Raw genomic sequence first — 26,093 nt, 5'->3', positions numbered from 1 at the left:
ATCCCCCCCCCCCCCCCCCCCCACACTCGCCCCCGCGCCGTGAGCTCAAGACATGCTCGCCACCCGGGAGGAGTGGGTCGCCCGGACAGCTTTGAGGATCTCCCTCACCCGGCCACCTAGACCCAAGAGCGAACTGGATCTTCCCAGGGTCGCTGCTCAGCTGGGATTTGGGCCTCGTGGGGTCGTTTTGGGGTCGGGCACCTCTTGGAGCGTCCGAGGGGAGACGAAGACAGGGACCTGGGTGGGCGCCCCCGGGCCTAGCATGGGGCAGGGCGGAGGAAGTGGGCCGTGAGGTGTGTGCTGCACGAGTCTGTGTGCGAGTGTCTGTGTTCGAGCGCGTGCCCAAATAGGGGGCGCACGTGAGTGGGGTCCACTTCCCGGCCCGATCCGGCCCAGGGGGCCGTCGGGCGAGCCCGCAGCAAGCTCCGGGCCCGGGCCCGGAGTAGGCCTTCCCGCGCGCCGCCTCGCTTCTGCCCGCGGGTGCAGAGCGAGCCCAGAGTGGTGGAAGTCCCCGTGGAGACGCCGGCGTCCCGGCTCGGTCCCCAGACGCGTTGTGGGACGGGATTAGGCGCCCCCAGTGCTTTCGCTTTGGGCGTGATTGATGCGAACGGCGCACCCAGGGCTGCGTAATTAATAAAGATTATGCCTATTTTGTCGAAACGTCCTTCTTAATTAATGGAGAAGAGAGGCGCGAAGGATGTTTCATTTGCATTTGGAAAATGCTCTCGGTGACTCAGGCTCCGCGGTGGAAGCGGCTGCTGGGACCCGGGACTAATTGATAACCACCAGGCTCAGGCGTTCTTGTTCCGGATTAAATGTACCCCATCCTGTTCCCCGAGGTCTAACCGGCTCCACTCCCTGGGGCGCGGCCTCCCCCTCCAACTGTGTGCACCCCCCACCTACTGGTGTGAGCCTCCCTCCCCTCGACGAAGCCGCGGGACAGGGCGGGCGCGTCTCCAGCCCCGCGGCGCTTCCAGATCCCTCCTCTTCCTCAGGGGGCACCTCCGGAAGCCCAGGTCACAGGCTCCGGGGCTCGGCTAGGCCTTCCTTCGGCGCCCTCTGGGAGGGGTCCCGAGATGGAAAGAAGTGCTGACTCGTGTCCCTATGGCCCAGGGTCCTCAGGGAACACTAGGAAACCGCCCCCTGCGTGTTAGTGGAAGGGTGTGAACGTGTGAGGAAGTTTATGTCTCTGCTTGGATCTTTAAAAAAGTTATTATGTAAAAATTGATTATCTTTGTAGGGAAGGGGGTCTCGCTATGGTCTCCAATTCCTGGCCTCAAGCTTTTCGCCCGCCTCGGCCTCCCAAAGCCGCGGGGTTACGAGCGTGAGCCACCCTCCCTGGTCGACCCCTGTGCGGGTCTTTTGTGTTTGTATTTGTAAATATCTGACCGTGGGGCGTTTTGCTAAAAGACTACCTTCTCACTCTCGTTTGACTGTCCACCTGCTACAGCTCAGGGGAAAAAGAGCCACTTCTTCCAGGAGTCTTGTGGAATCGAAACACATTTTCGCTTTACGTAGACTCCTACACCCCCACCCTCAGTGGAGAAGGGGGCCGAGCGAGTGCTTCCCGTCCAGCAGGGGGATGGGGGGCGAGGGGGAGGTGGGGAAGGCCCCGTGGCCGCGTGGAGGGCCCAAGAGCCGGAACGGCTTCAAAGGTTTCAGCAACGACTCTTCGGCCTTTATTTATGTCCCTATTAATACAATATCCATCATGCAGATATCGATCTTTATCCTTTAAACTGATACGCTGAGAATCAATTAGCCATGCAGATTACATTTCCTACATATCCAAATGTTAATCTTTCAGACTCAGAGCCGGTGATATATATTTTTGCAGCCAGATAGTATTAGATTTCGTTAGAAAATGAAGAAGAAAGGCTCTCTAAAGCTCATTCCTCTTGGGGCTACTTGTCTTAGCTCTTGGCCAGGCTGGGTGTCTGGGGGCTGGGATGCCCCCTCGGGGTTTTCTGGGGAGAAGAAGCAAGACCCAGGATGACCTGCGTACAGGGCCACCGCAGGGACCCGGGTAGCTTTCAGCAAGACGTCCCTGGCAGGCGGCGGGCTGGCCAGGGGGTCTTCGCTTCTGTCGGGTGCTCCCTCCAGTAATCAAGGCGTCTCGCTGGCTCCTTTCGATCGGTGTCGGCGTCTGAGATGGTCAGTCTTCATCTTTTCAGGTTCCTCTCATGGTTCTCCCACCTCCAACTTCGGAATCAAAATTATTCTCCGGCCCTTCGCCCCGAAGTCTGCGACTGGTTTAAAGGTTCATCTCGAGAAAGAGAAAATTTATTTAAAAGAGGAAGTAGGTGTTTTTCTCGCGGGACGGGAGCTCAACAAGATTAAGGTCTAGGGAGGAACTTCATGTTAAGCCATGTTTAGAAATTTAAAAAGCTGAGGTGTCCTGGTTTGGTTGTCATGATGAGAGTTTCTCTCCTTCCTGCCTGCCTTTCTTTTTATTTCTTTCCTTCTCTCTCGCTCCCCCCCCCTTCCCTGCCCTTTGAAAGGGCGAAGGGTCAGAAGAGGGTGTGTCCCAGGGTGGGCGGACCCCTTCCCTGGTAAGGGAGCCGTGCGTTCTCCGGAGCCGCTCCCCCTGTGGGGTCGGGAGTTTCCGGGCGACAGGTGCGCGCAGCTCGCGTCCTAGTACCTTTCTCCAGTTGGGGTCCCTCGCTCCCCAGGGCTCTGGTCAGCTTGCGCCTGGGTTGGCCCCTGGAAGCCCTGCCTCCTCCACCTGTTGCCTTTGCTCTGCTGAGCTGTTTGCGCTGTCCCTGGCTCCAGGTGCGCGTTCTAAACCGGGCCGGCGGGTGCTCCACTCACTCGCAGTTTGCCGCCTCGGGCTCCCCGGGACCCCGCTGGGACGTACGTGCGAGCAGGCTCAGTCAGGAGGCCTTGGGTCTGGCCTTCCGTCTTCCGGGTCTTCTATTTTATTGCTCCTTGGGTGACCTGCCCCCATTCTTCCCGCTGAAATCAGTCTCGGAGAGAAGTTTCCTGCCGGGGTTGAAGGATCCAGGCTGAGATGCGGCAACGGTTCACTACGCCGGCTCAAGCACTGGGGCCTGATCCGAGCAAAAAGGCCTGTTAACTATCCCCCCCTAAGTTCTACCTAACCCCTCCTCTGCCCCTCCGCCCCAGGAGCGGGATGCATAGCCCGGCTCTTTGTATCCACACCCCCGAGGCAGGAGTCCCTGGAGTGGTCACTCGCCTTCTTTTTTGCTCCAGGCGTCAAGGAAACCCAAAGAACCCTACAGCGTCCTTTGTAGGCTTTCTCCACCTCACTCACACCCTCTCTTGGACACAGATCAGCTTAGCTCTCTTCCCCAAGGCTCAAGCATCCCCCAATACCCGCCAGTTTTCCAGCTAATTCAGGCCACTCATCGTCACCCCTTCCCCACACACACCGGGTTCCTACACACACGGACACGCATACACACACACCAGCAGAACAGTTACCAAATTTCTCTTCTAAACATCACCTCCCTTGCCCACCGTGAACTTTTACGGAGTCGGACAGAACATTTTTTGAACATTAGACAGGACTTGTTTTAATTTTTTACAAGACACTCTTTTCCCTTGGAGAGTCGGGCATCTTATCTTCCTTGTTTGCAGAAAAAATGATTTTTGCAGACGCACATGAACGTCTGCAGGAGACAAGTTGCCGCGAGAGTCGTTGTGGTTCTCCCTCACCGCCTTTCAAAAAACTTTTTCCCATCTCTTTTCTTTCCCTCCCTTCTTTTTTCTCTTTTTCTTCTTCCTTCCTTTCTTCTCACAAACATGTGTTCTTTATTGAGAACCTGCTCACACGGTCCCAGGAACACGGAAGGGGCAAACCCGATTCGGCTGGCCTACGCCAAGCTTCAGAGCGGCGCCCTGATCTTCCTCCAGCTCCTAAATCCGAACTCGTCCCGGCTGATTTTCCGAGGAGGAGGAGAATAGCGGCGCCAATGCTTTTGACAAATGACCGCGGGAGGTCTAATGACGGTCAATGCGGCAGCGGCCGCGTTGGGCCACGGTTTTAACCCGCGCAGTCACCAATCCGGCCTCAACGCATCCGGCCAGAAAGCTAGTAATCAGGAACCTGGCGACGGGATACCCTCCCCACAAGCGCGGGGCAGCCTTTCTGTGGGACTGAGGGTTTCACGGCGTTTGCCCAACCTCAATGAATCCTGAGAGTTGTGCTCGGGGCCGGGCGGGTAGCCAAGAACTTCCCGGCTCGGCCTCGCCTGCCGGAGCTTGGCCCTCTAGACAGAGTTTAAAAAAAAAAAAAATCTGGGTAGCAGACCACCCCCCTCACTCTTCCCACCAGGTCAGGCACATTGTTTTGCTTAGATCACAGTTTCCTCTTAAGACCTGTGTCCAGCTAGAAGTGAAGTCCGTCCTTCCAAGGTCCTGAGAAGCGTACGCCAGGGTCCCCAAGCGCGGAGGCTGCACGCCGAAGGGTGTTTCCCGACTCAGGCGGAAGCCACCCAACAGTGATTGGGGTGTAGACCCAACCGGCTGTGAGGGAGAATCTTCAAGTGAGTGGGGCATGATCCACCCAGGCCTGGACAGTCAGCCCGCTGTTAATTTCACCTGAAGTGTTTCTGCAACTGGAGGCAGAGAAGCAAAGGAGGCAGTAGCAAGTTATTTTACCTTTTGGGGGGGAGGGGGTCGAATTATTGTACTATTGTTTCTCCAGGCTCCGGTTTCATTTCACACTTGCACAGATAACGCGGGCAAGACGCCACGCCCGTTCACAGAACTGTCTTAGAAACACCCCCCGACGCTTTCTGGGTAATTTGTCACCCTGGGAAAATGATGCTGTCTCCCAAATGCGGGTTCAGGGGTGCGGGGCGCGGGCCGCTCGCCTTCCAAGCCCCACCGCTGGGTTGCGCCTTTGCCAAATTAGCGCCTGTCCCGCGGCCAAATGTGGCACCCGGACTCCTTGGCCCACAGGCTCCTGATAGGGGAAGTGGCCTGGATGGAGACTCCCACCCAGCGGCAGGGATTGGGGCCGGGTGGCTGGGACTCCGGAGAGACTTCAGAAAGAAGTAAGGCAGAGGCTCAAGAGCAGGCGGGAATGTCGAGCCGTAGTGTGTTCTTCGAAACCCATCTGGGAAATCGGGAATTGCCCGGCATTCCTGAAACCTGTTGCGCGCGGTTCTGCCGAGTCCCGGCTCTGGGTCTGGCGGCCGGTGGGCGCCTTCGGCCGGCCGGGGAGCCTCCGCCTACATTGCCGTCCTGGCCCTCCCGAGGTTGGATTTCTGGGACACAGGCCACAGGGAATTTCGACTGTCGAGGTTTTTGACAGCGGCTCTGCTGTCCGGAGCCTGAGGTGCCCACCCAGCCCTCTCTCGGTCTCCGAGGATCTCTGGCCGCTGCCGGAGCCGAACTCATTCTCTGGCTACATAGCAACCTCAGAACCTCGGCAGGGGAGAGGCCGGGAAGAAGAGAAAATGAGTCTCCCCCTAACTCCAGAGCTTCGGGTCCCGAATACCGTACATCCTTTCGGCCTCCATCTGTACATTTTTACAGCAAGTGTCGGCCAGTTTAAGGACGCGCGTACTGGCCCCGCGCCCATGGGCACTTGAGACCCAGATCCACCGGCGGCACCTACGTTTCGGGGTCCTGCCGGCTCTCGGGACCTGGGAGAACGAAGTCTGCAGCGAGCGCGCCTTCTCACGAATCCGCCGGCTCTCGGGAGAGAGCACAGCCGGCGGGAGGGCTTGGAGACCGAGCCCTGGGCTCAGAAACAAATGAGACCCAGCCCTAGACGTTCTTCAATGGCTCCCTGGCTCCTGGTGTTCCTTCGAGTTGACAGCCAGCCTATATTCGCTTTCTTGAGAGACCCTTCGTGTATTGCCCCAGCGATTACCGCTGACCCCAGAAAGTGCTCTGTCGCGCCGCTCCATCTTGGGGAAGAAGAAAACCTGGAAAGAATCTAGCTCTTGAAATGATACGAAATGATATCCCCAAGAAGTGGTTTAGGAAATAAGGACACAGACTTTGGTGGCCCCCAGTCTCCCCAAAGAAAATGAGAACTTGTTCCCCTTGGGAGACTGTATGGTCCTACCACAAAGTCAGGCTAAACAAGGCTTCGTTCCAAGCAGCCTCTCTTCTTTGAACCATGACTGCACATGTTCTCCCACCCCTCGTGGGTCCAGATGTTTCCAGAATCTCCAGAGACCTGTCTCGAGGTTCTGAGGGTCAACCAAGCCGTTTGGTGTCAGGCCTCAGAAGTCTCGTCTGTTTTCCCCACTGGCGAGTGGGGCTTTCAAGGGCCAGCTCATGAACGGTTGAGCAGCCACGCTCCCCTCCACCTCGCCTTCGGAGTTTGCCTTAATTAGGGGGTGGGGAAGCAGAGTTGGGGGCCCGAGTTCACGTCAAAACTGTCAAAGGAGGTGGGGGAAGGAGGGACAGACTGATAGAGAGGGAGTGAGAGAGAGAGAAGGGGTGGAGAGCTCCCAGCGCAGGAAAAATTCAAAAATCGTAAAAGGAAAAGGGGGAACTTGAAGCCCAGAAGTCATTGTTTCCTTTATTTCAAAGGGAAAAACCTGCCCGATTCTCATCCTTTTGATTGATTAAGGCCCTGAATACCTCGCGGCCCCGGAGTGACAGTCCCTGAATAGACTGGAGCGAATAAAGCGCGGTGCAGAGCGCGGGGCTGGCACTCGGGGGTGTGAAGGAGGCGAGTTCGCTGGCACTTACCAAGTGATAAATAAAAGGCCATGCACAATGGTACCTTCTCTAAGGACAGACAGTCTTTACAACACTCCTGGCGTCATATCCTGCTGGGGACACTTCAGCTCCTAGCCAAGACTTCGCTCCTTTTATTTTTCCAGCAGTTTAGTCTGAATGCCATAATAAATTCCTGAGAACAAACGCTGCAGCCGGGCAAAACTTTAACGTATAGACGCATCTCTGTCGACGCATCGGGCATCTATATGTAGAGATTTAGAGCCCTGGCTTCCCAGAGTGGTTCTTAAATCAAGAAGAGGAGCGGGTTTTCTCTCCCTCCACCCCATCCCGCTCCCAGCCTTCAACCAACGAGGCCTGGGGCCTAGTGACGGCTGCCCACGCTTCGCACGACCCCCGCTGACTGACGGAGAAGACAAAGAAGTTATTGGCACACCCTGGACTCCTCTTGAGAGGAACTCCACAGGGAGGACCCTGTAAGCAGCCTAGGCCAAGGAGCGTTGACCAGAGGAAGGAAAGCTAAACATGTCTGGGGCTCCAGATGCCGTCTTATTGGAACTGCGCCCCCTCGAGTGACAATACGCCAAGAGAAATGGGGGAGGGGGCGGAGAGAGACCCACAGGTAGGAAAACGAAGCTATACAGACAATGAGAGGAAGAGTCAGAGGCAGAAAAAGACACACACGAAGAGACACAGAGGCAGAAACAGAGAAACAAAAAGTCCAGGAAAGAGATCCCAGAGAGAGGCACATGCACACAGAGCGTGGCAGACAGAGGCAGAGAGACAGAGACCCCCGGCCACCCTCAGCAGCTGCCATCTCCCTGGGGCTGTCTCTCCTAGTTTCCACGGGCCCACCCTTCTCTTCCTGGGAAAGGGCGCAGCGCGGGTCCCTCTCGGGGCCGGCGGAGGCCCCGGCACCATCAGGGATGGGAAGAGAAAGTGGCCGCTGTCGCCCAATCAGCGCGTGTCTCCGCCACCCGGGACGGTCTCCCCGTCGGCCAATCGCAGCTCAGGGCTCCTGACCAAGCTTTGGGTGAAAGAACTAATAAATGCTCCCGAGCCCGGATCCCCGCACTCGGTGTCACGACGGGAGGAGACTCAGGCAGGCCGCGCTCCCGCCTCACTCCCCGCCCCGGCTCGTCGTAGCGCTCTGAGTCCCTTTCCAGCGCCCCCAGCTGCGGGGCCGTTCGCCCAGACTCGCACCAAACTTTTCCGCCCTGGGCTCGGGATCCTGGACTCTGGGGCCTGCCCGCCCGCCCCCTTCCCGGGTTCCAGTCTCTGTACTAGGAGCGAGCAGCCCCCCTCCCTGCGTCCCTCCCTCTCTCTCCAGCCTTTTGGGGAGGGGCTCTCCGCGCTCCGGAGAGCTCCCGAGGGTCACCAGCGCCGCACTCGCCTTTCCGTGTCGCCTTCACCTGGATATAATTTCCGAGCGAAGCTGCCCCCAGGATGACCACGCTGGCCGGCGCTGTGCCCAGGATGATGCGGCCGGGCCCGGGGCAAAACTACCCGCGCAGCGGGTTCCCGCTGGAAGGTAAGGGAGGGCCTTGGCGCCGCCCGGATCCGGGAGCTTGGGACAGGCTGCGCCACCCCATCCCCAGGCTCCGCAGGCTCCTCGAGTGCGTACAGGAAGCCCTTTCCCCGGGCACCCCCACCCCCACCCCAAGAAGCGACAGTCGGGGACGAGGTCCCACTCGATTTCCTCCCTGCAAGCGGAGCGCGGTGCTCTCTGCAAAGCCTGGCGGAGCTCGCAGGCCCGGCCTGCACCCGGCTGGGCCCAAGTTCTCCCACTTTTCCCTGTTGTTTTGGAAATGCCGCGGTGGGGAAGCGGGTGAACCGGCCTCTGGGCGACAGAAACTTCTCCGAATTTTGTCCACCCAAAGTCGTCTCGAAATTGTCCCGGGTGCACCCACACTTGGGAAACATTTGTGAGTTCGGGAAGAATTTTCTTGCGGTGTACTAGTGGCTCGCCCTGCAAAGTTGTGGTGGCAAACGCCGTGCGCCATGATTGGATTTTTAGGATCAATAAATGAACTAATTAGAATTCTATCCAGCTCAAATAGCGTCTAGAAGCTTCTGTAACTTGTTTGGTCGCCTTTTCGGTCAGCCTGAAGATTCTAGGAATCCCAAGAAGGCAGGAGGCTTTGCAAGGCTGAGCCCTTCCAAACGGGTTTCCAGGTTAGTAGGGAGACCGAGCGAGATAAGGATCCCATGGAGCCCTTCACCCCTCGGCCCAGAGTAGACTGTGGAAACCGCAGCATGAATGGCGACTGGGAGGCCCACAAGTAGCCCCATCGCTGTTGTCTCGGTCCCCAGAAGTAACAGGTGACATTCACGACTGCCTGCTCCTCCTTTCAGGACCCCCACCCCCACCCTTGGCTACTGCAGTTGTGGCTGGAAACCCCAAGGACTGTCAGCTCGCCCAAGTTCCTTAGGAAGGGAGGATCCCGACTGGACAGGGTTTGGGGGGAGCAAAGTCCACCCAGACCAGAGCTTGGGTGAACTTTTCTCTGCGAGGAGGAGGCGGCTTCCAAGTCAAGACAGACTCCTACCGGCCCCAGAGGCTCCTTCCAAGTTGCCTGCCACCCCTCGTAGGCCCAAAGCAGAGACAGTTTTTCTGGGGAGAGTTATCTTCATATAAGATTCTATGCCCCTGAATTACTTAGTAATTTGAACAACTGTGATGGAAAGAGGGTCTGGGTCTGGGGGCGGGACGTGGAGCAGTGGTGGTGTGGGGGGTGTCACCTAGGATTGGCCAGAGCAGTGCGAGATTCCGTGTTGCTTTCTGTTCTCCCCGAGTGACTTTCCCCTGGCCTCTCTTTCTCACCTTCTCCCCCCAGTGTCCACCCCTCTCGGCCAAGGCCGCGTCAACCAGCTCGGCGGCGTATTTATCAACGGCCGGCCGCTGCCCAACCACATCCGCCACAAGATCGTGGAGATGGCCCACCACGGCATCCGGCCCTGCGTCATTTCGCGCCAGCTGCGCGTGTCCCACGGCTGCGTCTCCAAGATCCTGTGCAGGTACCAGGAGACGGGCTCCATCCGTCCTGGTGCCATCGGAGGCAGCAAGCCCAAGGTGAGCGCGCGCACAGGCCTTGTCCCGCAGGCTCCCGGGTTGGGGAAGATCGGACAGGGCCAAGGGCTGACATCGGGGGCTTTCCAAGGAGTTATTTTTTCAAGTCCATTTAGTGGTGTGTGTGTCTATGTCCAATATTCCTTGATGAACCTTAGGTTCAGTTGAAGCTGTTTTGCGAAGGAAAAATAACATTAAAAAAAGTACCTGGAACCCTGGGATCCCCATCAAGTTATTTTAATGGGCAAACACCCAAAGCGTGCACGTTTCATGTGCCACCTGTTGCCAGTTTCTTTCCCAAGTGTCTTCCCAGTCCCCATGCACGGCAGTGCCATATTTCCAACAACAACAACAACAACAACAACAAGAACCCAAGGAATCTTTTGAGATTTATAATGGTTTCTCTCCCAACTCCATCCTCAAGTTCCCCTGGTGCAAACTGTTTTCAATCACTTAGGGTGATTAGTCTTCTTTGTAATGAGCCAATGACTCAATTTTTAAACAGTTGGCTGGTGCTAGTCTTAAATTGTTTTGGTTCTCTTTTTAAAAGAAGGAGTCACGCTGGTTAGGACCAAGTGGAGGGGATTCCACCAGGTCAGTCTTTTCTTCTGGGTATAGAGCAAAAGTCAGTGTGATATTCCTGTTGAAACGGGGCAAAATCAAGAGTGTTATGGTAAACTTCAGTTACCAAGACTCCAAACACCCACCCCTTCCCTCCTACCCACCAAAACCTTTTCACAACCTTCCTAAGGATTTTTGGAAACTATTTTTTGGGAGACAGGTGGGAGGGGAACCCATCTCTGAAATTATTCGTGTTTGTTATCCAAGCTAATTTTAGAAACCTGCATACTTCTCTTTTGCCTTTCTTTCTGCCCCTTACTTTAGACACAATCTTGTACCCCTTTGGAAAAACACAAGTTGTAGCTCAACTTGATTTTTTTAAAGCTTCTGTTGCATTCTTTTTTTAGTTTCATTTTCACGTTGATGCTGGGTGAGGAGTTGGCCTTACTTTCAGGGATCAGAAAATAAAGCTCCCCCCAAAGATGTGATAATTCTTCTTCATTTATCCTGATTGTCCTAGCTTATCTGTGGATGGAGAAGGGGGTTGGGGGAGGCTGTTCCGAGGTGGTAAGACTTCTCCCCTGCCCCTTCCTAAAGTAAATTGCCACAGAGAGTCGGGGTCCTTTGGCTAACAAGCGGAACCTTCCCAGAGGACAGGGCCAAAGGCGGGGGTGCAGCGGGTCTGGCCGGGGAACCGGGTATCAACTACCGCCCTGCCTGTTCTCTTAAAGCAGGTGACAACGCCGGACGTGGAAAAGAAAATTGAGGAATACAAAAGAGAGAACCCGGGCATGTTCAGCTGGGAAATTCGGGACAAATTACTCAAGGACGCGGTCTGTGATCGCAACACCGTGCCATCAGGTACGAGGCCCATTGAGGTCTCCTCTGGCGCGACCGTCAGTCGCTATTATCCAGGAGGGTCGATCGGGCCTTAATCGCCCCGATTATCGATCCTGGCTATTGGGAGGCGGCCTCTCCCAAGGCCCTAAAATATTTACGAACCAGAGGTTCTGGGCGTTTTATGGGTGGGGAGGAGGGAGGAGGAGGGGTAAGCTACTTGTCCTGGGGGCGGAGGGTTGAGAGACCGCAGCTGAGGTCTCCCCAAAGAAGATTTCAGCCGAGGAGGCAGGGCAGGAAACGTGAGGCGGAGGCCAAGCGTTTATTAATATTGATGTTCCCTTTTAAAGAGAAACAAATGTTTTGGTAACCCCAGCCGAAAGGAGATGGGGCCGCGCCGGGCGAGGCTGTGCCCTGTGCGCAGGGGAGGGGAGACTTCGGCAACCGCCTCCATGTGCCCCGAGTTCCAAGGACCATCCGGCGGCCCCTCACCCCCACCCGGCGCCCCGGGGAAGGCGGAGGGAGCAGGGGGCGAGCATGGGGCCAGCGCAGGGGCGCGCGGAAGAGTTTGTTTTTAATTAAAAGGAAACTCCCTTTTTCCCTCTGCGAGAACGGTGTATTTCAGAGCATGGATTTGTTTACCCGACTGGAATCTGGAAAAAATAAATGAGAGGGTGCATTTTTCTTTTGACTTTTACAATAGGAAACGATTCTGCAGTTGAAATGTAAACCTTTTGTGCCCTTTATATACATATATAACTTGTGTAGCCGGGGACAGGTCTGCTTTGAGTTCTCTTCCCTTAAGGCGACCCGCAGGGCACATGCGTTGGGTGGAGAGGAAGGATGGTCCCGGGTGGGCTGGTGAATGAATTCTCTTAGATGGGAGACCAAGAGCCCAGCCTGTGGAATCAAGAAGGGAAACGCTTCCTGCCGGGAGGCGAGGCGCGGAGATGGCGTTTCCCGGGCTCAGCTTGGAGGCGCCGTCTCTCTGTGCCGAGGGACCGATAACAGGGTGGGGATTGTGAGGGGATGGTGGAAGGACGGAGGTGCCCCGAGATACAGGAGGAGACAGCCGAGCAGCGCCGGGCCGTAATCCTTGCACCTCGCTAGGGGTCCGGGGCCTGCTTCAAGTCCGGCCCGCGCCTCTCAATCGCTTGCGCTCCCTCGCTCCCTTCTTCCTCCTCCCCCAGTGAGTTCCATCAGCCGCATCCTGAGGAGTAAATTCGGGAAAGGCGAAGAGGAGGAGGCTGACCTGGAGAGGAAGGAGGCGGAGGAAGGCGAGAAGAAGGCCAAACACAGCATCGACGGCATCCTGAGCGAGCGAGGTAAGCGGCGGCGCGTTGGGCCGCGCGCTCGGGGCCTGGGCCGGCATCCCCTCCCCGGCGTTGGGGGCCTGATGGCAGCCCAGCTCGGGCTCGGGCTCGGGTCAGGGTCCCTCCTCGCTCACAGTCTCTCCACCCGGATCGGGGCATTGCAGTCAAAGACCAGAGAGATGCCATTAAAGCAGATATCTTCTCTATTCTGTTTAATTGTTCTATTTTGTAAATTTTTGACCGTACCACTTCCAGCCCCTCTGAAGTGTGAATTGTGCTCTGGTGAGGTGCTAGCCTCTTGCTATTTAGGGGACCGGGCATCTCTGAGCGATGGAGAGGCTGAGGATAGAGAGTACTGGAACCTTCAGAGGTTGATACAGCTTTTGTGCCCTCAGGAGAGGCCTTGGTCTTCAGAGTTTCCCACATTGAGAGAGAGAGAATGAATTTGGGGGGCCGTCCCCACAAAATTGTCCCCACATCTGTGCTGCCTTATGAATGTGGGTGCATATTGGCTGGTTTTGATTCGTTTTACATTGGTTTGCAAATGTAATGGGGTTTAACCTGTATGTGTCTGAAAATCAAAAGGTGCTCATGCCCTGGGTTATGAATAAAAGGGATCTGGGTTCTCAGGCTCCTAGTGCCAACATCCTATGTCCCCCAGAGGTGCAGACTACCCACTCGTTGCTGGCTGTGGCCTGTCAGCACCAAGAAAACACATCCCCCCTGAAGAGCTAGAAATGTTGCTTGCTTCCCCTTCACCTGCTGCAAGTCATCTTAAAACTTTAAGTGTACACATACACAAAGAAGAAAAGACAAGAAAGTCAGTGCCATTGGAATTGAACCAAGAAGGGATCATTGCAGCGGGAGAGGAAGAATTGTGTCTCAGTGGCTTTGGCCTTGGAGGTGATAGCATCTCTTCAAATGTGCACGTGGTCAGGAGTGACCAGAGGCCCCACGCACACCTGAAGTTTTCATGCCTGGGACTTGGACTTTGTTGGGCTGAACTGAGTTTTGGAGTTGCCCTGGAGGGGCAGGTGGCTCTTCAAGTGGGCTTAGAGCAGTCACCATCTTCGACCAGTGGATCCACACCCTCATCAGAGTAGCGCTCAGGGTGGGGCTTCTTTTACCTTCACCGCCCAACCCTGGGGCAGCCGCCGGCTCTTCTGAGCAGCTGCTTTACAAACCAATGCCAGTTCTGTACACAACCTTGAAAGAACATGAAGATTTGGATGTTACAAATCCAAGCGTCTGGTTTGAGGGATAAACAAAAACATAGATGCTCAGATGCACACACAAAATCAACAAAAGACATCTTTTACCACAGTAGGTTGGGCGGGGAGATGGTGTATGCTGTCGCTTCCTTCCTTTTTACAGCGGGGGTTTCCTACGGACTCAGCCTAAACTCCTCTTTTTGGAGGGGTGCATTTCTGTCCTAATCTCTGTGAAGACATGTCGTCTTTTATCCCAGGCCTAGCTGCAGCACAGAGGTGCTGGGAAGGGAGGAAGGCAAGGAGTCAGACAACACCAAACGTGTCTTTGCGGGCAGTAGGGAGAGGTATCTAAGCGGTCAGAGAGGCTGGGGGCCCACGGCTTTGCTACTTGTTGCTGGAGGCACCAGCGCAGCAGACCGGCTGTTCTCTCGCAGTACAGGCGACCGAGGCCCAGGAGACAAAACGTCCCAAATGAGCTGGTCAAACATTTGTACAACTTTTCCAGCTTTTACAAAGAAGGCCTTCTCTACACAATCTACACTTGGAGATGAACTTGGGAGACAAAGCCTGGAGAGTCCATTGAAACTCACACTTTAGCTCGGCCCAGACAAAGCTCCAGCTCGGAGCAGCTTGATGTGAACAAAGGAAGGCAACCTTTTTATAATTCAAGGAGAAAAGAAGAGAAAACAGCACCACAAAAGACCGAGAATAGACATTATGGGCTGGCAATGAGGGATGAATTATTCAATGAGCCCCAATAGCTGCTGCGCCAGGAAGTTTTATGGACTCTCCAGTGTGGAAAAAGTGGCCATTTCACCTACAAAATGTTTCTAGTCTTTTAGGCTGTCTAGCTGGGCCGGCTGCCATTCAAGGGCAATTGCTACCATTTTAAAAATCAGAGTATTCTCCCCAGTGGGGGCTGTACTGTTGAAAACACACACACACACACACACACACACACACACACACACGCACGCACACACACACGCACCTTGGAGGCTGAAGCCTAATTTAATTTGAGGTTGTCAAGGAAGATGCAGCGTCAGTCTCTTCAGCACTTCCATCTCCTTTTCTGATGAGCCCTGGAGGGCAAGAGGGGCCCCCCAAAAAGGACAGAGTTAGGTGTGGTTTGAAGTCTAGATATTTCAAAAATTCCTCTCTGTTGTCCAGGCATTAAAAGCCCTAGGCTGCCCCTCTCATAAAATAGAATGAATGTGGATAAAGGGTACCTAGCGCCCTCTGGCAAAGAGGAAGGAGAAAACTGACAGACAAGGGACTTTGGGGTGCACTGACCAGCGAGATGTGCTCTTGCCAAATTTCCAACTAGTGGGCCTGACTGGGTACTGCTGAAACTGGCTTTCCATCTTTGGCTTGGGATCCGCTTGGTAGACACTGAGACAAAGGCATAGAGGCACCCTGAATGAGATCGGAAATACCTTCGTTCTTCTCTCCAGGGTCTTACCTTTCTCCTACACGGCCCCTCTTCACTTTCTCAAATTTCCCTTTTCCCTCAGTCCAAGATCATGGTGCGCTCAGGCCCGTGCGTCTTAGTGGGCGCGCACTAGACGCTGTGCGCCCCCGCTGGGTCCATCTTTCTAGCTCCCTCTCCCGGGCGCAAGGAGAAGCTAGGGGGGCCCACGAACACTCACCTCCCCCAGACCTCCCCCTCCTTCTCCCCGCTTGCCCTGGCCCGCTCTGAGATCGGAGCAGGCGCAGCCAGGGGAGCCAAGCCTTGGCCGCCGCGTCGGGGGCTGTGGTGGGCACAGCCCGCGCTGCGGCCGCTCAATGGGCGCCTCTGTTCCTCCCCCAGCTCGGCCGAGCGGGCCCGCGGGCGCCGCCACAATGGGCTGGGCCCCCACTCCTGCGCCCTGCGCCAAAGCGCCGCGCCGCACCGCCCCCTCCCCGGCGCTCCGGCCGGCTCGAAGCTTAGCTCGCCGGGCTGCAGCCGACTCAATTGCCTCCTTTATGTCCCTCTCACTTTCATCTAGACGCAGCCCGCCTCCCCCCTTCTTCTCCTCTTTTTTTTCCCTCCCTTGCCTGAGGCTCACATTAGTGAAATGTCTGCAGCCTCCCCCCATTTTTTTCTTATTTTAAAGAAAGCCCTTAACACAAAGGCGGTGACTAATCAATAGAAACTGCTCCTTCATCATCTCCTCCTCCTCCTCCTCCTCCTGCTCCAGCAGGGTGACGCTTTTCCTGTTTGTGAGTTTTGGGAAACATTTTTGCTTTGTGCCATAATGGAATTAGAGGACAGATGAGGACTGTAAATGGACACGCGACTGCAAGACTCTCGCTTAAATATTTAGATGCAACGTTACAATTACTGACTTGTTGTAGCGGCTTTGAAGTGGCAGCTCGAGAGTGCAGGGGGAGAGAGGCCAGATTACCAAATTGATGTTTTGATTGGGACTGGAGATACGCTCTCCGAAGACTTTCCTCCCTTTTAAAAATCACAAGTGAGCGTGGGAGGTTTGCCACAATTTCGAAGACGGAGCTGAGAGACCTCAAGCCTAGGTCGGTTGGGGGCTTATATTCCTTTCATAGCTCCCCCCTCCTATTTGACGTTTACGAAGAAAACTGCCTTAAAAAAAAAAAAAAAAACCGAGAAAGTAAAAGGGACGAAAGTTTTTCTCGCGTTTCCGTTCTGTTTGTCAGCTTGTGAGTTTTTCTCCAACGAAAGGGGAGGACTTCAGCTTTCCGGGGTGGAGGGAAATAAGATAACGCAATTTAAAAAGGCAGCAAAGCTTTGAAGGTCTTTGGAATATTTCATTTCCAGCGGAATCAGGAAAACGGCACTTTGACCATTAAGGGAGCGCTGGAAACGAGGACAACGCGGGGCCGCTTTCTCCCCATGTAGTTAGCACGCAAGGGCATTTTAGCACAAGGTTAGCGGGGACGGAAAGGCGGGGAACAAACTTCCGTAGATTAAGATCATGGGGTCTAGGATCATGGACTTGTAGCGTCGGAACCTTTATTGAGGTGGCAGCCCAGCTCCCTCTCCAAGACCGCTTGCTGGGGTCACGAATTGGACCTCAACCTTACTGCTACTCTGTAGAGCACATTTCATATTTTCTGAGCTCCTGCAACACTCAACAAGGAAATATCACCCATTTCTTTTTCTTATCTTCTTTTCTTTTTTCTTAATACTGGAACTATCAGAACTCGGATTAAACGAGCACACCACGCTGCGTTCTTTTCTTTAATGGAGCGGCAACAATTTTCCTGCGGGAACAATTTTAAAGGAAGCGCCAGAGTGCGGCTTGTAGCCTTTCTCGCCTGTTTGGTTTGGTTGACTGCTGTCTGTTTGCTTTCTAGCTTTATTGAAAACATGCAGATTTGCTAATTAATGTTGGAAATCGTATGTTTATTTCGGGGGTCTGATTGGATTGTTGATAGCACCGGAACGGGGACGTAGGGGCTTCAAGTGCGTAATAATTACTGAAGGGTCATTTAAAAGTCCCCAGGGTTGAGCAATAAAACCCACCCAGGCGGTGAGGCGGAACCGGCCCGCGCGGCGCGGTGCAGGCGAGGGGGAATACTGTATACCGAAATCCATCACGTGAGTAGGAGCGTTGCCACTGGGTCCGGAGGGTTTCAACGTCCATGAATACATATATTTTTGAGAACAGCAGCATAAAAATCATTCCTAACCGTGAGATTAAATGTTTAAACTGTGCGTAAGGAAAATGACCAATGAAAATAAAAAACTGCAACAGTAGCAACAAACAGATGGAGAGAGAGAGAGAGAGAGAGAGAGAGAGAGTTTAGCCTGGGCTGCAACAGAGAAGGTTTAAATTCGGTAGGATTCTATGACAGGTATCTTATTTATGCGGGTAAATAAAGATTAAAGAACCATTAAGAATGTACATATATAACTAACAAGACACTAAAAGGCAATTAAGCAGTCAGTTTAATGTCTTATCTCACTGGCTGCTCTGGGGTTGTTTTACAACTAGGAATTAAAATCTGAAAAGGAAGTTTTCAGCAGCTCTGGCCAAATATTGATTAAGTAGCTGTTTGTTGATACCATTGTTACGCATTAAAAGGCCGGGAGCGCGGCCCCTCAGTGGTCATCTTCTATTGTGAGGGATTCTTAACCACAGAGATCAAAGCAGGATCATTTCAATTTATCTGTCTTGGAAAATCCTTCTTTTCCTCTGAAACCTCTAAGGAGGAATTGACCAAATTCTCTTTAAGAAATAGGAACTGAAACCAGTTACATGTTGTAGGTTTTTAGAGAAGACTCATGGGGTGTTTTTAATTATCCTAGAGTGATTTCTTGTTTAGAACTAAGGCTAGGATGGTGAATTTATCATTAAATTGAGTCTCATTTTTCTGGAGGGGGTGGGTAGCAGGAGGCATAGCAACTATTATCTGCCTGTCACTTAATTTCTAAATATGAATGATTCATATTTGTAAAGTTACCTTCCAAGCTGAAATCATATAATAAAAGATGTCAGATTTTTATGTAAAACTACACACGAAACTGGGAGTTATAATGACTGTATCTCTCTACATGTGTTTCTGTAATTTTTGTGTTTATAGATGGTTAGATGATTCTCATGTATATTTTAAAATTCCCTATAATATAGGAATAAACATGTGTGTATAGAGCATCATGAGAATTTATTTATAAGTTGGTCACTAAGAATAATGCTGGCATTAAACTATTTCCAGTTGCACAAAATAAAGGTTTATTTGTCCTTTGAATTGCACTTTCTGGAACCATAAGAATCTGAGGTAACAACACAGATTCATACTCAGCTGTTGAATGCTAGGAGAAATATTTCCCTGAAGCATTTTATGACTTTTCTTTGGCTGTTGATTTCTAGATGAACTATTAGACTTTGTTTGTGAACTCAATATATTTGCATAGATGTTTCTTTTATTATGAAAGCAAAAAGTCCTGCAAATGGTTGTTTTGGAAATACCACCTTTGTGCTTAAGTTGCAAACCCCATCAAATCACTCTGAGGTTGTAAAATTCATGCCAGATTCAGGTTTTGGATATTTGTGCATCATAGATATGCCTGCATGCTGGGTTCTTGAATTCCTTTCTCTGTGCTCATTTCAGTACTAAATAATTGTGCATAGAGTTTCATTTTATTTTATTTATTTACTTTTTCCTCTTTCTTGTTCACTCTTGAATAAGATGAATCTTGACAAACAGCAAATCTTTAGTGGGTATTTTCTAATATTTTCTATTATAATTCCCCCAATTAATTAATCATTCCTCTGTGCTCAAATGATCTCTGATATAAAATGTTTAGTACCAACAACCACTGCAGTGTAGAGCAACTGTATGAAATAGCTTAAGCTGGAAGTTAGAGTCAGCTCTGATCTGTTATCTTTTCCCTGTTCTGGGTCCAGAGACAACATTAGAGAGTTTTTTTGTTGCATATTTCACCTGTGTATATTTCATATACACACAGAATTAAAGTAACTTTCCTCCTTTAGCATTAGGCTATGTGTTCATACACGGTCAGGGAAACTGCAGAGTCCAGCTCCAAGTTGGGCCCGAGCTTAGTACCTGGGCAAAATTACTGACCCAGGAACTTACTGCCTCTCACTGCAGAACTATGATCATAAAGGGTGCAGAGAAAGTAAAAGGGAATTTCAGATGTTGCCATTTTTCTGGAACATGAACACCAAAGTAGAAATGGGATCATCAAATGGCCATCATCTGACCTATTGGGAAACATACTTTTGCCCTATTCATACAGTCATAGGTGGAGCATGGCACAAACTCAGCTTTTAGCTCTATTCTGTGGTGTTGGGCAAACATTGAGCTCCAAGAACACTGTGGGTTTTGGCTGGAATCAGGACATCTTTCTTCTAAGAAAGCTTCCCCTAAATGATCTGTGCTAGGGTATGCTCTGAAATGAACTGGGATTGTATAAATAATTTTCCATTTCTGTCTGAGGCATGTACAGCTACCAAAATGCCCATTAACATGATAAAATATCTATTCAAGAGAGACAAGTAACAAAGTTCATCATTGTCGAAGGGAGATATGAAAATCATGAAATGTAGTTGTTGAGGACAGTTGAGGAATAATAGATTTTATGAATTCTTACCATCATTATTCACTTTCCTACCTTTTTTTCCTGATAACTACTAAGACTAGCTGATAATTTCTGCTGGGAAAGTGGCCATTTCTCTTTTAAAAAAAGGAATTGTATTTTAATAAAGAACAACAGTGTGCCATTTAGAATTTGATTTGTTGCACATTTCTCCTAGAAATAAAATGTAAAATCTTGAGAAAATATTTTTCCTTGCATATTCATATAGCAAAGTTTGTAGTATCTCACATTTTGCTGTAGAATTTTAAGGAAAATGAAACAAAATACTTCCACTTTGGGGTAAAGTAATTTGATCAAAGTCATCTGGATTTTTATGTCCTCCTCTTTCTATAGTGATTGAAGAATGACCTTCCCTATTAAAACAGAATAGAACTCAAGACAGGCAATATTAAACTAGTTGTATGTTTGTCTTGTTAAACCCATTCAGTAATTTCTCAACTAAACTTTCTTATGTACTTTTATTTGGCCATGTTTACTACATTTGTAATAGTACTATATGAATATTAACTCTCAATTCTAGAAGTCAATTCTACACTCATACTTAACCTAATCTGATTTATTCCATTTACAAATAGCTGATCAAAATGCTTTCTTACAAGGATAGAAAAGTCTTCTTGGCTTTCCAACATTGGACTGAGGGAGAGGAAATACCATGGATTTTCAGCAGTTATAAAACTACAGGATCATATGGAGAATTTAAGCAGTATAGTTTTACGGAGACTGAAATGTAGATTTTTGAAATGTTTATAATTGGATAGTAGACACATTTCTAGAAACAACTGTAGAATTAAATGCATTTGGTCTTGAATCATTACATGGAAACAATAAATAGGTTAGAATCGTTAAGAAAGAAAAGTTAATTACTGTGCAACTTGGCATTGCAATGTGGAATTAGTTTGTTGTGTTGTATACTTTCATAGTAAATGCTAATGGGGTCACATACACATTTGTGTTTTAACAGAAAGCCTACACTTGTATTTTGTGATTTTTTACAAGTACATAGATATGCTAAATGCACGTGTGTATTTTATACATACTTAAAGTTAAAGTGACTTTTAACCATGTCCCTTGTGTTTTCTTTTTTTGGGCAAACAGTCATGCAGGCATCATTTACCCAGTTTGCAGCAGGCCCTTGGGTATTGCATCTGAGTATTAATATCTGCCTAGTTTTTTTCAAAGGCTCAATCTCTTTTTAAAAATATTTTATTTTGAAATAATTATAGATTCATAAAGTCTGTCTCTAAACAGATATTTAAATTGTCCCACTATTCAAATGTGTTATCACAGTAAGAAAATCTTGGCCAAAGGGTATATACTTGTGTGTGTGTCATACTTTTCATGATTGAGCTTAACCTGAACTAAAGAAAATTAATTGGTCCGATTCATTTTATTATAAGAAAAGCAATAGGTTTCTTCTTTCTGAATCCCCATTTGGCCAGTTTCCCAACTGAGGTTCACTGAAGCAACTGAGTGTTTCTTGTCTGGTCTGATCTAAACACACTTCAGAGTACTTTTCCACCACTTTCTTGCCTTGTGAAAGCACAGCATCCAAGGTAAAAGTGTCCTGTTCTTATATCATCCATTTTTCTCTGAAATTTGAGACCAAGCACATTTTAGGTGTGACCTCTTGAACTTCAATTTTGATGTGGCTCAGTATAGCAACTTCCCAGGATTCTGTAAGGACAAAATGAAAAGATGAGTGTTATGAGCAAATTACACCTACCATAGCAAAACTCAGTCTTGCAGGCAGAAAACTCTGAACATGCAGAAAGTGCTCAGCCTACAAGCTAGCAGATGGGCTCTGCCCAAGGGCAGATAAAAGCTTAATTCAGGGCTTAGAAGCAACAATGAAGCGCGCGCGCACACACACACACACGCACACACACGCACACACACATACACACACACGCACACACCACCATTAAGTCCACTTTCACCAAGTCAAAAAAATTGAGTTGATAAGTAGCTACTTAATGTAAATACTTCATTGATTGAACAGGTATGAAAAAAATAATAAAATTCTAAAACCATCAACTGAGATGCCAAAAGCTATTTTTAAATAACTTTTTTCTCCCAGCTTGAAAGATTATTTTTCTCTCTTAGATTAACTTGACTCTTTGAAAACTCTTACGGATCAAACTTTTCTCTGTTTTTGACACAAGTTTTTGTTTTCACCAGATCAGGGACTGACAAACACTGCTTTTTGAAAATGGATCTCATACACACAATCTTTTATTTTGTGGAAATGTTTTTGCAGTTTCTCCTTATGTCCCCTCTATAGCCTGCTCCATTGTTCTTAAATGTCTTTATAGTTCCGCACGTGAGATTGTGTGCATTCTTTTTCCTTTGTGCATGATTCTTCTGAATTCCCTCTCCTTTACTACTGGAGCTCAGAAATTTTAAGGAAATGTTCCAAAGTAGCATTCTTTAAGCTGGAGGATACATTTCAATGAACTTTACGTTCGATTTCTCTCCATTCAGTCTCCAAAGGTTGGAGCTCCGGTGTAATTAGGGTGCAGTGAGAGAATGAAAAGAAAGTGGACTGACTTATCAAGCTCCTAGGAGCTGGAGAGCTCCTGCTTCGTGTTCCTTCTGCTGGAGCAGCCTGACTGTGCAGCCACTGGCTGCAAGAAGGTTGTTTTCTTATCCCCACTTGCACTGGTCTGACCTGTCTCCGAAATAGGTCAGGCTGGGGCACAGCCAGTTTATGCAGCTGTTGCGGCTTAGGCTTCGCAGCAGGCAGCCGGGGCTCCTTGGCCAGCCGGGCCCCCAGTGAACCGATAAAAATTCGCTGGCGAGCCATGGGGCCTTCCTTCTGGATGGTCTTGGCCCCCTGAAGGCTTTTAGATGTGAAGGGACTCCTGGATTATGCGGCCAACTCTCAGCCTCCTAAGGGAAATGCTCTTTTATTGTGAGGATTTCACTCTTGTTGACCCAAACACTCAAGTGCAATATACACTTTGTCAGGTTGTATTTTTAGATCATCAAATTTCATTTTTGACTGGGTAAAACATTCATCTTGTACAATCTTCAAAAGATATAAGTGGATATGCACTGACAAATTTTCCTCCCATCTCTGTCTGCTAGTTTCTAGTATCTTGTCTCTTTCCAGAGACTCCGCATAACAAAACAATTATATTTCTCTCTCTCTCTCATTTAAAAAATTCCTCTTCCCATCTTTTGTACAAATGTTATCCTATGGTATAAACTATTCTACACTTTGCTTTTTTTTTCCACCTTAGAATATATTTCAACAATTATTTTACATCAGAGTCTGATGTCCTCAGCTTTGTTTGTATAGCTGCATAGTATTCCATTTTATTGGCAAAGGATGATTTACTTTTAACAACATTTAGATAGTTTTTGATCTAACAGCACCATTTGGCACATGTGTGAGTTTATTTGTAAGATAATTCCTCTGTAGTAGGGACAAAGGGAATGGCATTTGTAATTCTGGTAGCTTTGGTGGAATTTGGGTTCTGCCTTGAGACAAATGGTGTTCTTAGAAAGCATAAGGCAGGAGTGTGTTTGCCTTTGGGCACTTGCACAAGAGAAATGAGACACTTTTCTCCAATACTTGTGAGCACAGGTTTCAAAATTACTGCTTAGAGTTATTCTGCTAACAATGACTGCCTCCTGGAAATTCCTGCAAGATTCTATTGTTTCTCGAAATGGAACATTCTCTAAAACCAAGGAGAATGCTTGACTTATTGGTTCTTTTTAAACTTCTTTTTTCTTGTTTACTGTTTATTTAATTTCACCAGCATCATAAATAGTCTCTTTATGTTAAGCGTTCTTATTTGTCTTCTTGGGCCAGAAAAACTGTGGAGAGTTTTATAACAACTCGAGGTAACTTATTCTAATTATTTAGTTACAAAAGAGAAATTGTCTTCCAAAGTCATCAAATCAGGTTTGAACTAAGAAGAGAGCAGCTTATGAATAATAAAACATGCCTTCGCACTTCTAATATTTTGGAAGAGATGACTGCTGTGCTAGGGGTTTCTTGAGTTTAGGAATGACTGATTTTTAATTTTATGAATTTTTAGGGAGTGTATATCCATTCCCTTATGTGCACAAAAGACTTACATTTTTTCACAAACTTTACCTCCCCCAAATCATTTCAGCTTATTTTCTCTTAAAGTTGATGCTCTGGAATTCAATTGTTGATGCTGCTGAGTACCTGGCTTACCTAAGCTAGAAGTTTCAGTCTATGGAATGAGCCAGAAAGAACTGTGCTCCAAGCATATGAGAAAAACATTTGTCTTAAGACCCTCCTGAGAAAACCGGAGATGTGAACACCAACAGATATAAACAAAGTGTTTCAAGTCATTCCTTCTTAGGAATGAGGTTTTCAGAAATAGGAGAACAAGTTAGGGGCTAAGAATTTGTTTCTGAAAATCAAAATCTTGATTTGGCTTGCAAAAAATAACAGAGAAACAAAAACAAGTCGTCTTGCTTGACTATTCTTCTGGCCAGCCCAGAATGTGTAGGACATAGTCTGCCAGCAAGGCAGGAAGGTGTGTTTTCTTAATGCTGGAACTTTCGTCTGTACTCAGGTAGGAGACGGCTAGCTAGGTGCTCTGGGTTCCCTTCCTGCTTACCCTCTGACTTGCTTATGGCAATCCAAAGGAGTCAGCTTGGAGATATGGCAGGTCTGGCATTAAGACCATCAGCAGAGAGCTGGGAAGAATCAAAAGCAGCTCACCCCTCCCCAGCTCTGCATAATTTGGATCGAATCAGGCTCATCATTTGTGGCATCTGATAAGTACCTGCAAAATTATGCCACATTCCACATAGGAAGAAAGGTCTGGGAAAGATTAACTGCAATGAGGACAATTTTGATTTGTTTGTTATGTTGCTGTGATGACCTCAACAAAAATTTATGCCATATAAAATAAGTTGCTTCTAGTCCTGTACTGGCAGAGTGATCAATCCTTAGATCCATGACGGATCATCACACTTTTCCATTATAAGTAAAGGGAAGTGTCCGGTGCCGTTCTCTAGGAAACTGGCTTACTGTCAGCCAGCAGGTGTTTTGTGGGGAGAGCTGCCCCTTTCCTTCTGATTTGTAAACTTGCAATTGTTTAAAAATGGGAAGTGAACCATGAATTCATCTGGAGGAAATGCTTCAATTTTCCATTTTATGACTCCCAAGTAAATGGGATCTCAGTGTCTGAAATTGTTGGTTATATTTTGGAAAGTATAGGGTCTTCTAACATCCTCTCAGACCATTTCTAAAGCAGGTTCAGAGTCCACTTCAAGTCAAGCAAATAAATGGTGGTCTCTGGTGGAGGAGCAATATGTCAGAGCAGAATATGATTTGGGAACCCATCCAATGTGGAAACTTTCCAGGTGGTAGATGTGCTTGGCTTTTATGCAGATAGGGCACATCCGGGGCATGTGTGTATGACACAATTATCAGAGGGCAACTGAAAGGCAACTTCTATAGTTTCCTACTAGAAGCCAATGTCTGCCTGTGGTCACTGGCCCTGCCGGCCTCTAAATATTTGCTGAACTGTTGTCTGAATGGAGAAGGCAAGTGGAAGATAAGGGATTTAACATTATGTCAGAAACTGCAAAGAGCCAGGCTTAAGAGTGCAGGGGCTAGAGGAATGCCTGGGTATTGGGCAAGTCCCCATTATACAGGAAAGTGATTCCATATAGGAGGCCAGGATGGAAACTGAAGTCCTCATCTATTTTGGACTGAATTTCTGGGCTTCTTGGTGAACTATTTGGACCTTGGCTTCTCTCTGTCTTCTCCTTGTCTATGAAAAGTGTCAGCTGGTCTTTCTTGGTGCATTTCTGAACATAAAGCCAATTGGCAGATGGGATAACTGTCTAATTTGCTTTTGTAAGAGGCTCAATAAATGGTCAGTAGAAAGTAGGAAAATATAGCTCTTGTGGAGATCAAAGCAAGCACACATTACCTGGCACACCCTCGTCTCATGTTGTTCTTCCTTTTTTGAAAATCAGAAACTAAGCCATTACATAAGCTTCTGTTTCTTTTTTTTTTTCTTTCTTTCTTTCTTTCTTGAGTTGGAGTCTCACTCTGTCACCCAGACTGGAGTGCAGTGGTCGCTCCCGGCCACCGCAGCCTCGACCTGCTGGGCTCCGGCGATCCTTCCGCCTCAGCCTTCCTAGTAGCCGGAACCACAGGCGCGCGCTACCACGCCCGGCTGATTTTTGATTTATTGTAGAGATGAGGTCTCGCCAAGTTGCCCAGGCGGGTCTCGAACCCGTGGGCTGAGGCAATCCACCCACCTCAGCCTCCCAAAGCGCGGGATTACAGGTTGAGCCACCAAGCCCGGCTAGCTTCTGTTTCTAATAGGGTACCAGCATGTACCTTGGTCAGA

General features: G+C 49.4%; 1 protein-coding gene across 3 annotated transcripts in view; it reads left to right on the top strand.

The window, feature by feature from the left end:
• The first annotated feature begins 7,739 nt into the window (after positions 1 to 7,739).
• PAX3 (paired box 3) overlaps positions 7,740 to 26,093 on the top strand; it is a 101,280-nt gene continuing 82,926 nt past the window's right edge. For 2 of the 3 annotated variants that reach the window (XM_008057708.1, XM_008057705.1), the window contains exons 1-4: positions 7,740 to 8,197; positions 9,504 to 9,739; positions 11,029 to 11,158; positions 12,325 to 12,459. In XM_008057708.1, coding sequence (XP_008055899.1) covers positions 8,113 to 8,197; positions 9,504 to 9,739; positions 11,029 to 11,158; positions 12,325 to 12,459 — 586 coding nt within the window. In that variant the 5' untranslated portion in view covers positions 7,740 to 8,112. The remainder of the gene's footprint in view (positions 8,198 to 9,503; positions 9,740 to 11,028; positions 11,159 to 12,324; positions 12,460 to 26,093) is intronic. The other variant, XM_008057706.1, reaches the window with a different exon arrangement.

The sequence above is a fragment of the Carlito syrichta genome, unplaced genomic scaffold (genome assembly GCF_000164805.1).
Source record: "Carlito syrichta isolate Samal-C Ts95f unplaced genomic scaffold, Tarsius_syrichta-2.0.1 Scaffold303111, whole genome shotgun sequence".
Lineage (NCBI taxonomy): Eukaryota > Metazoa > Chordata > Mammalia > Primates > Tarsiidae > Carlito > Carlito syrichta.
This window is presented reverse-complemented; position numbering and strand designations above follow the sequence as displayed.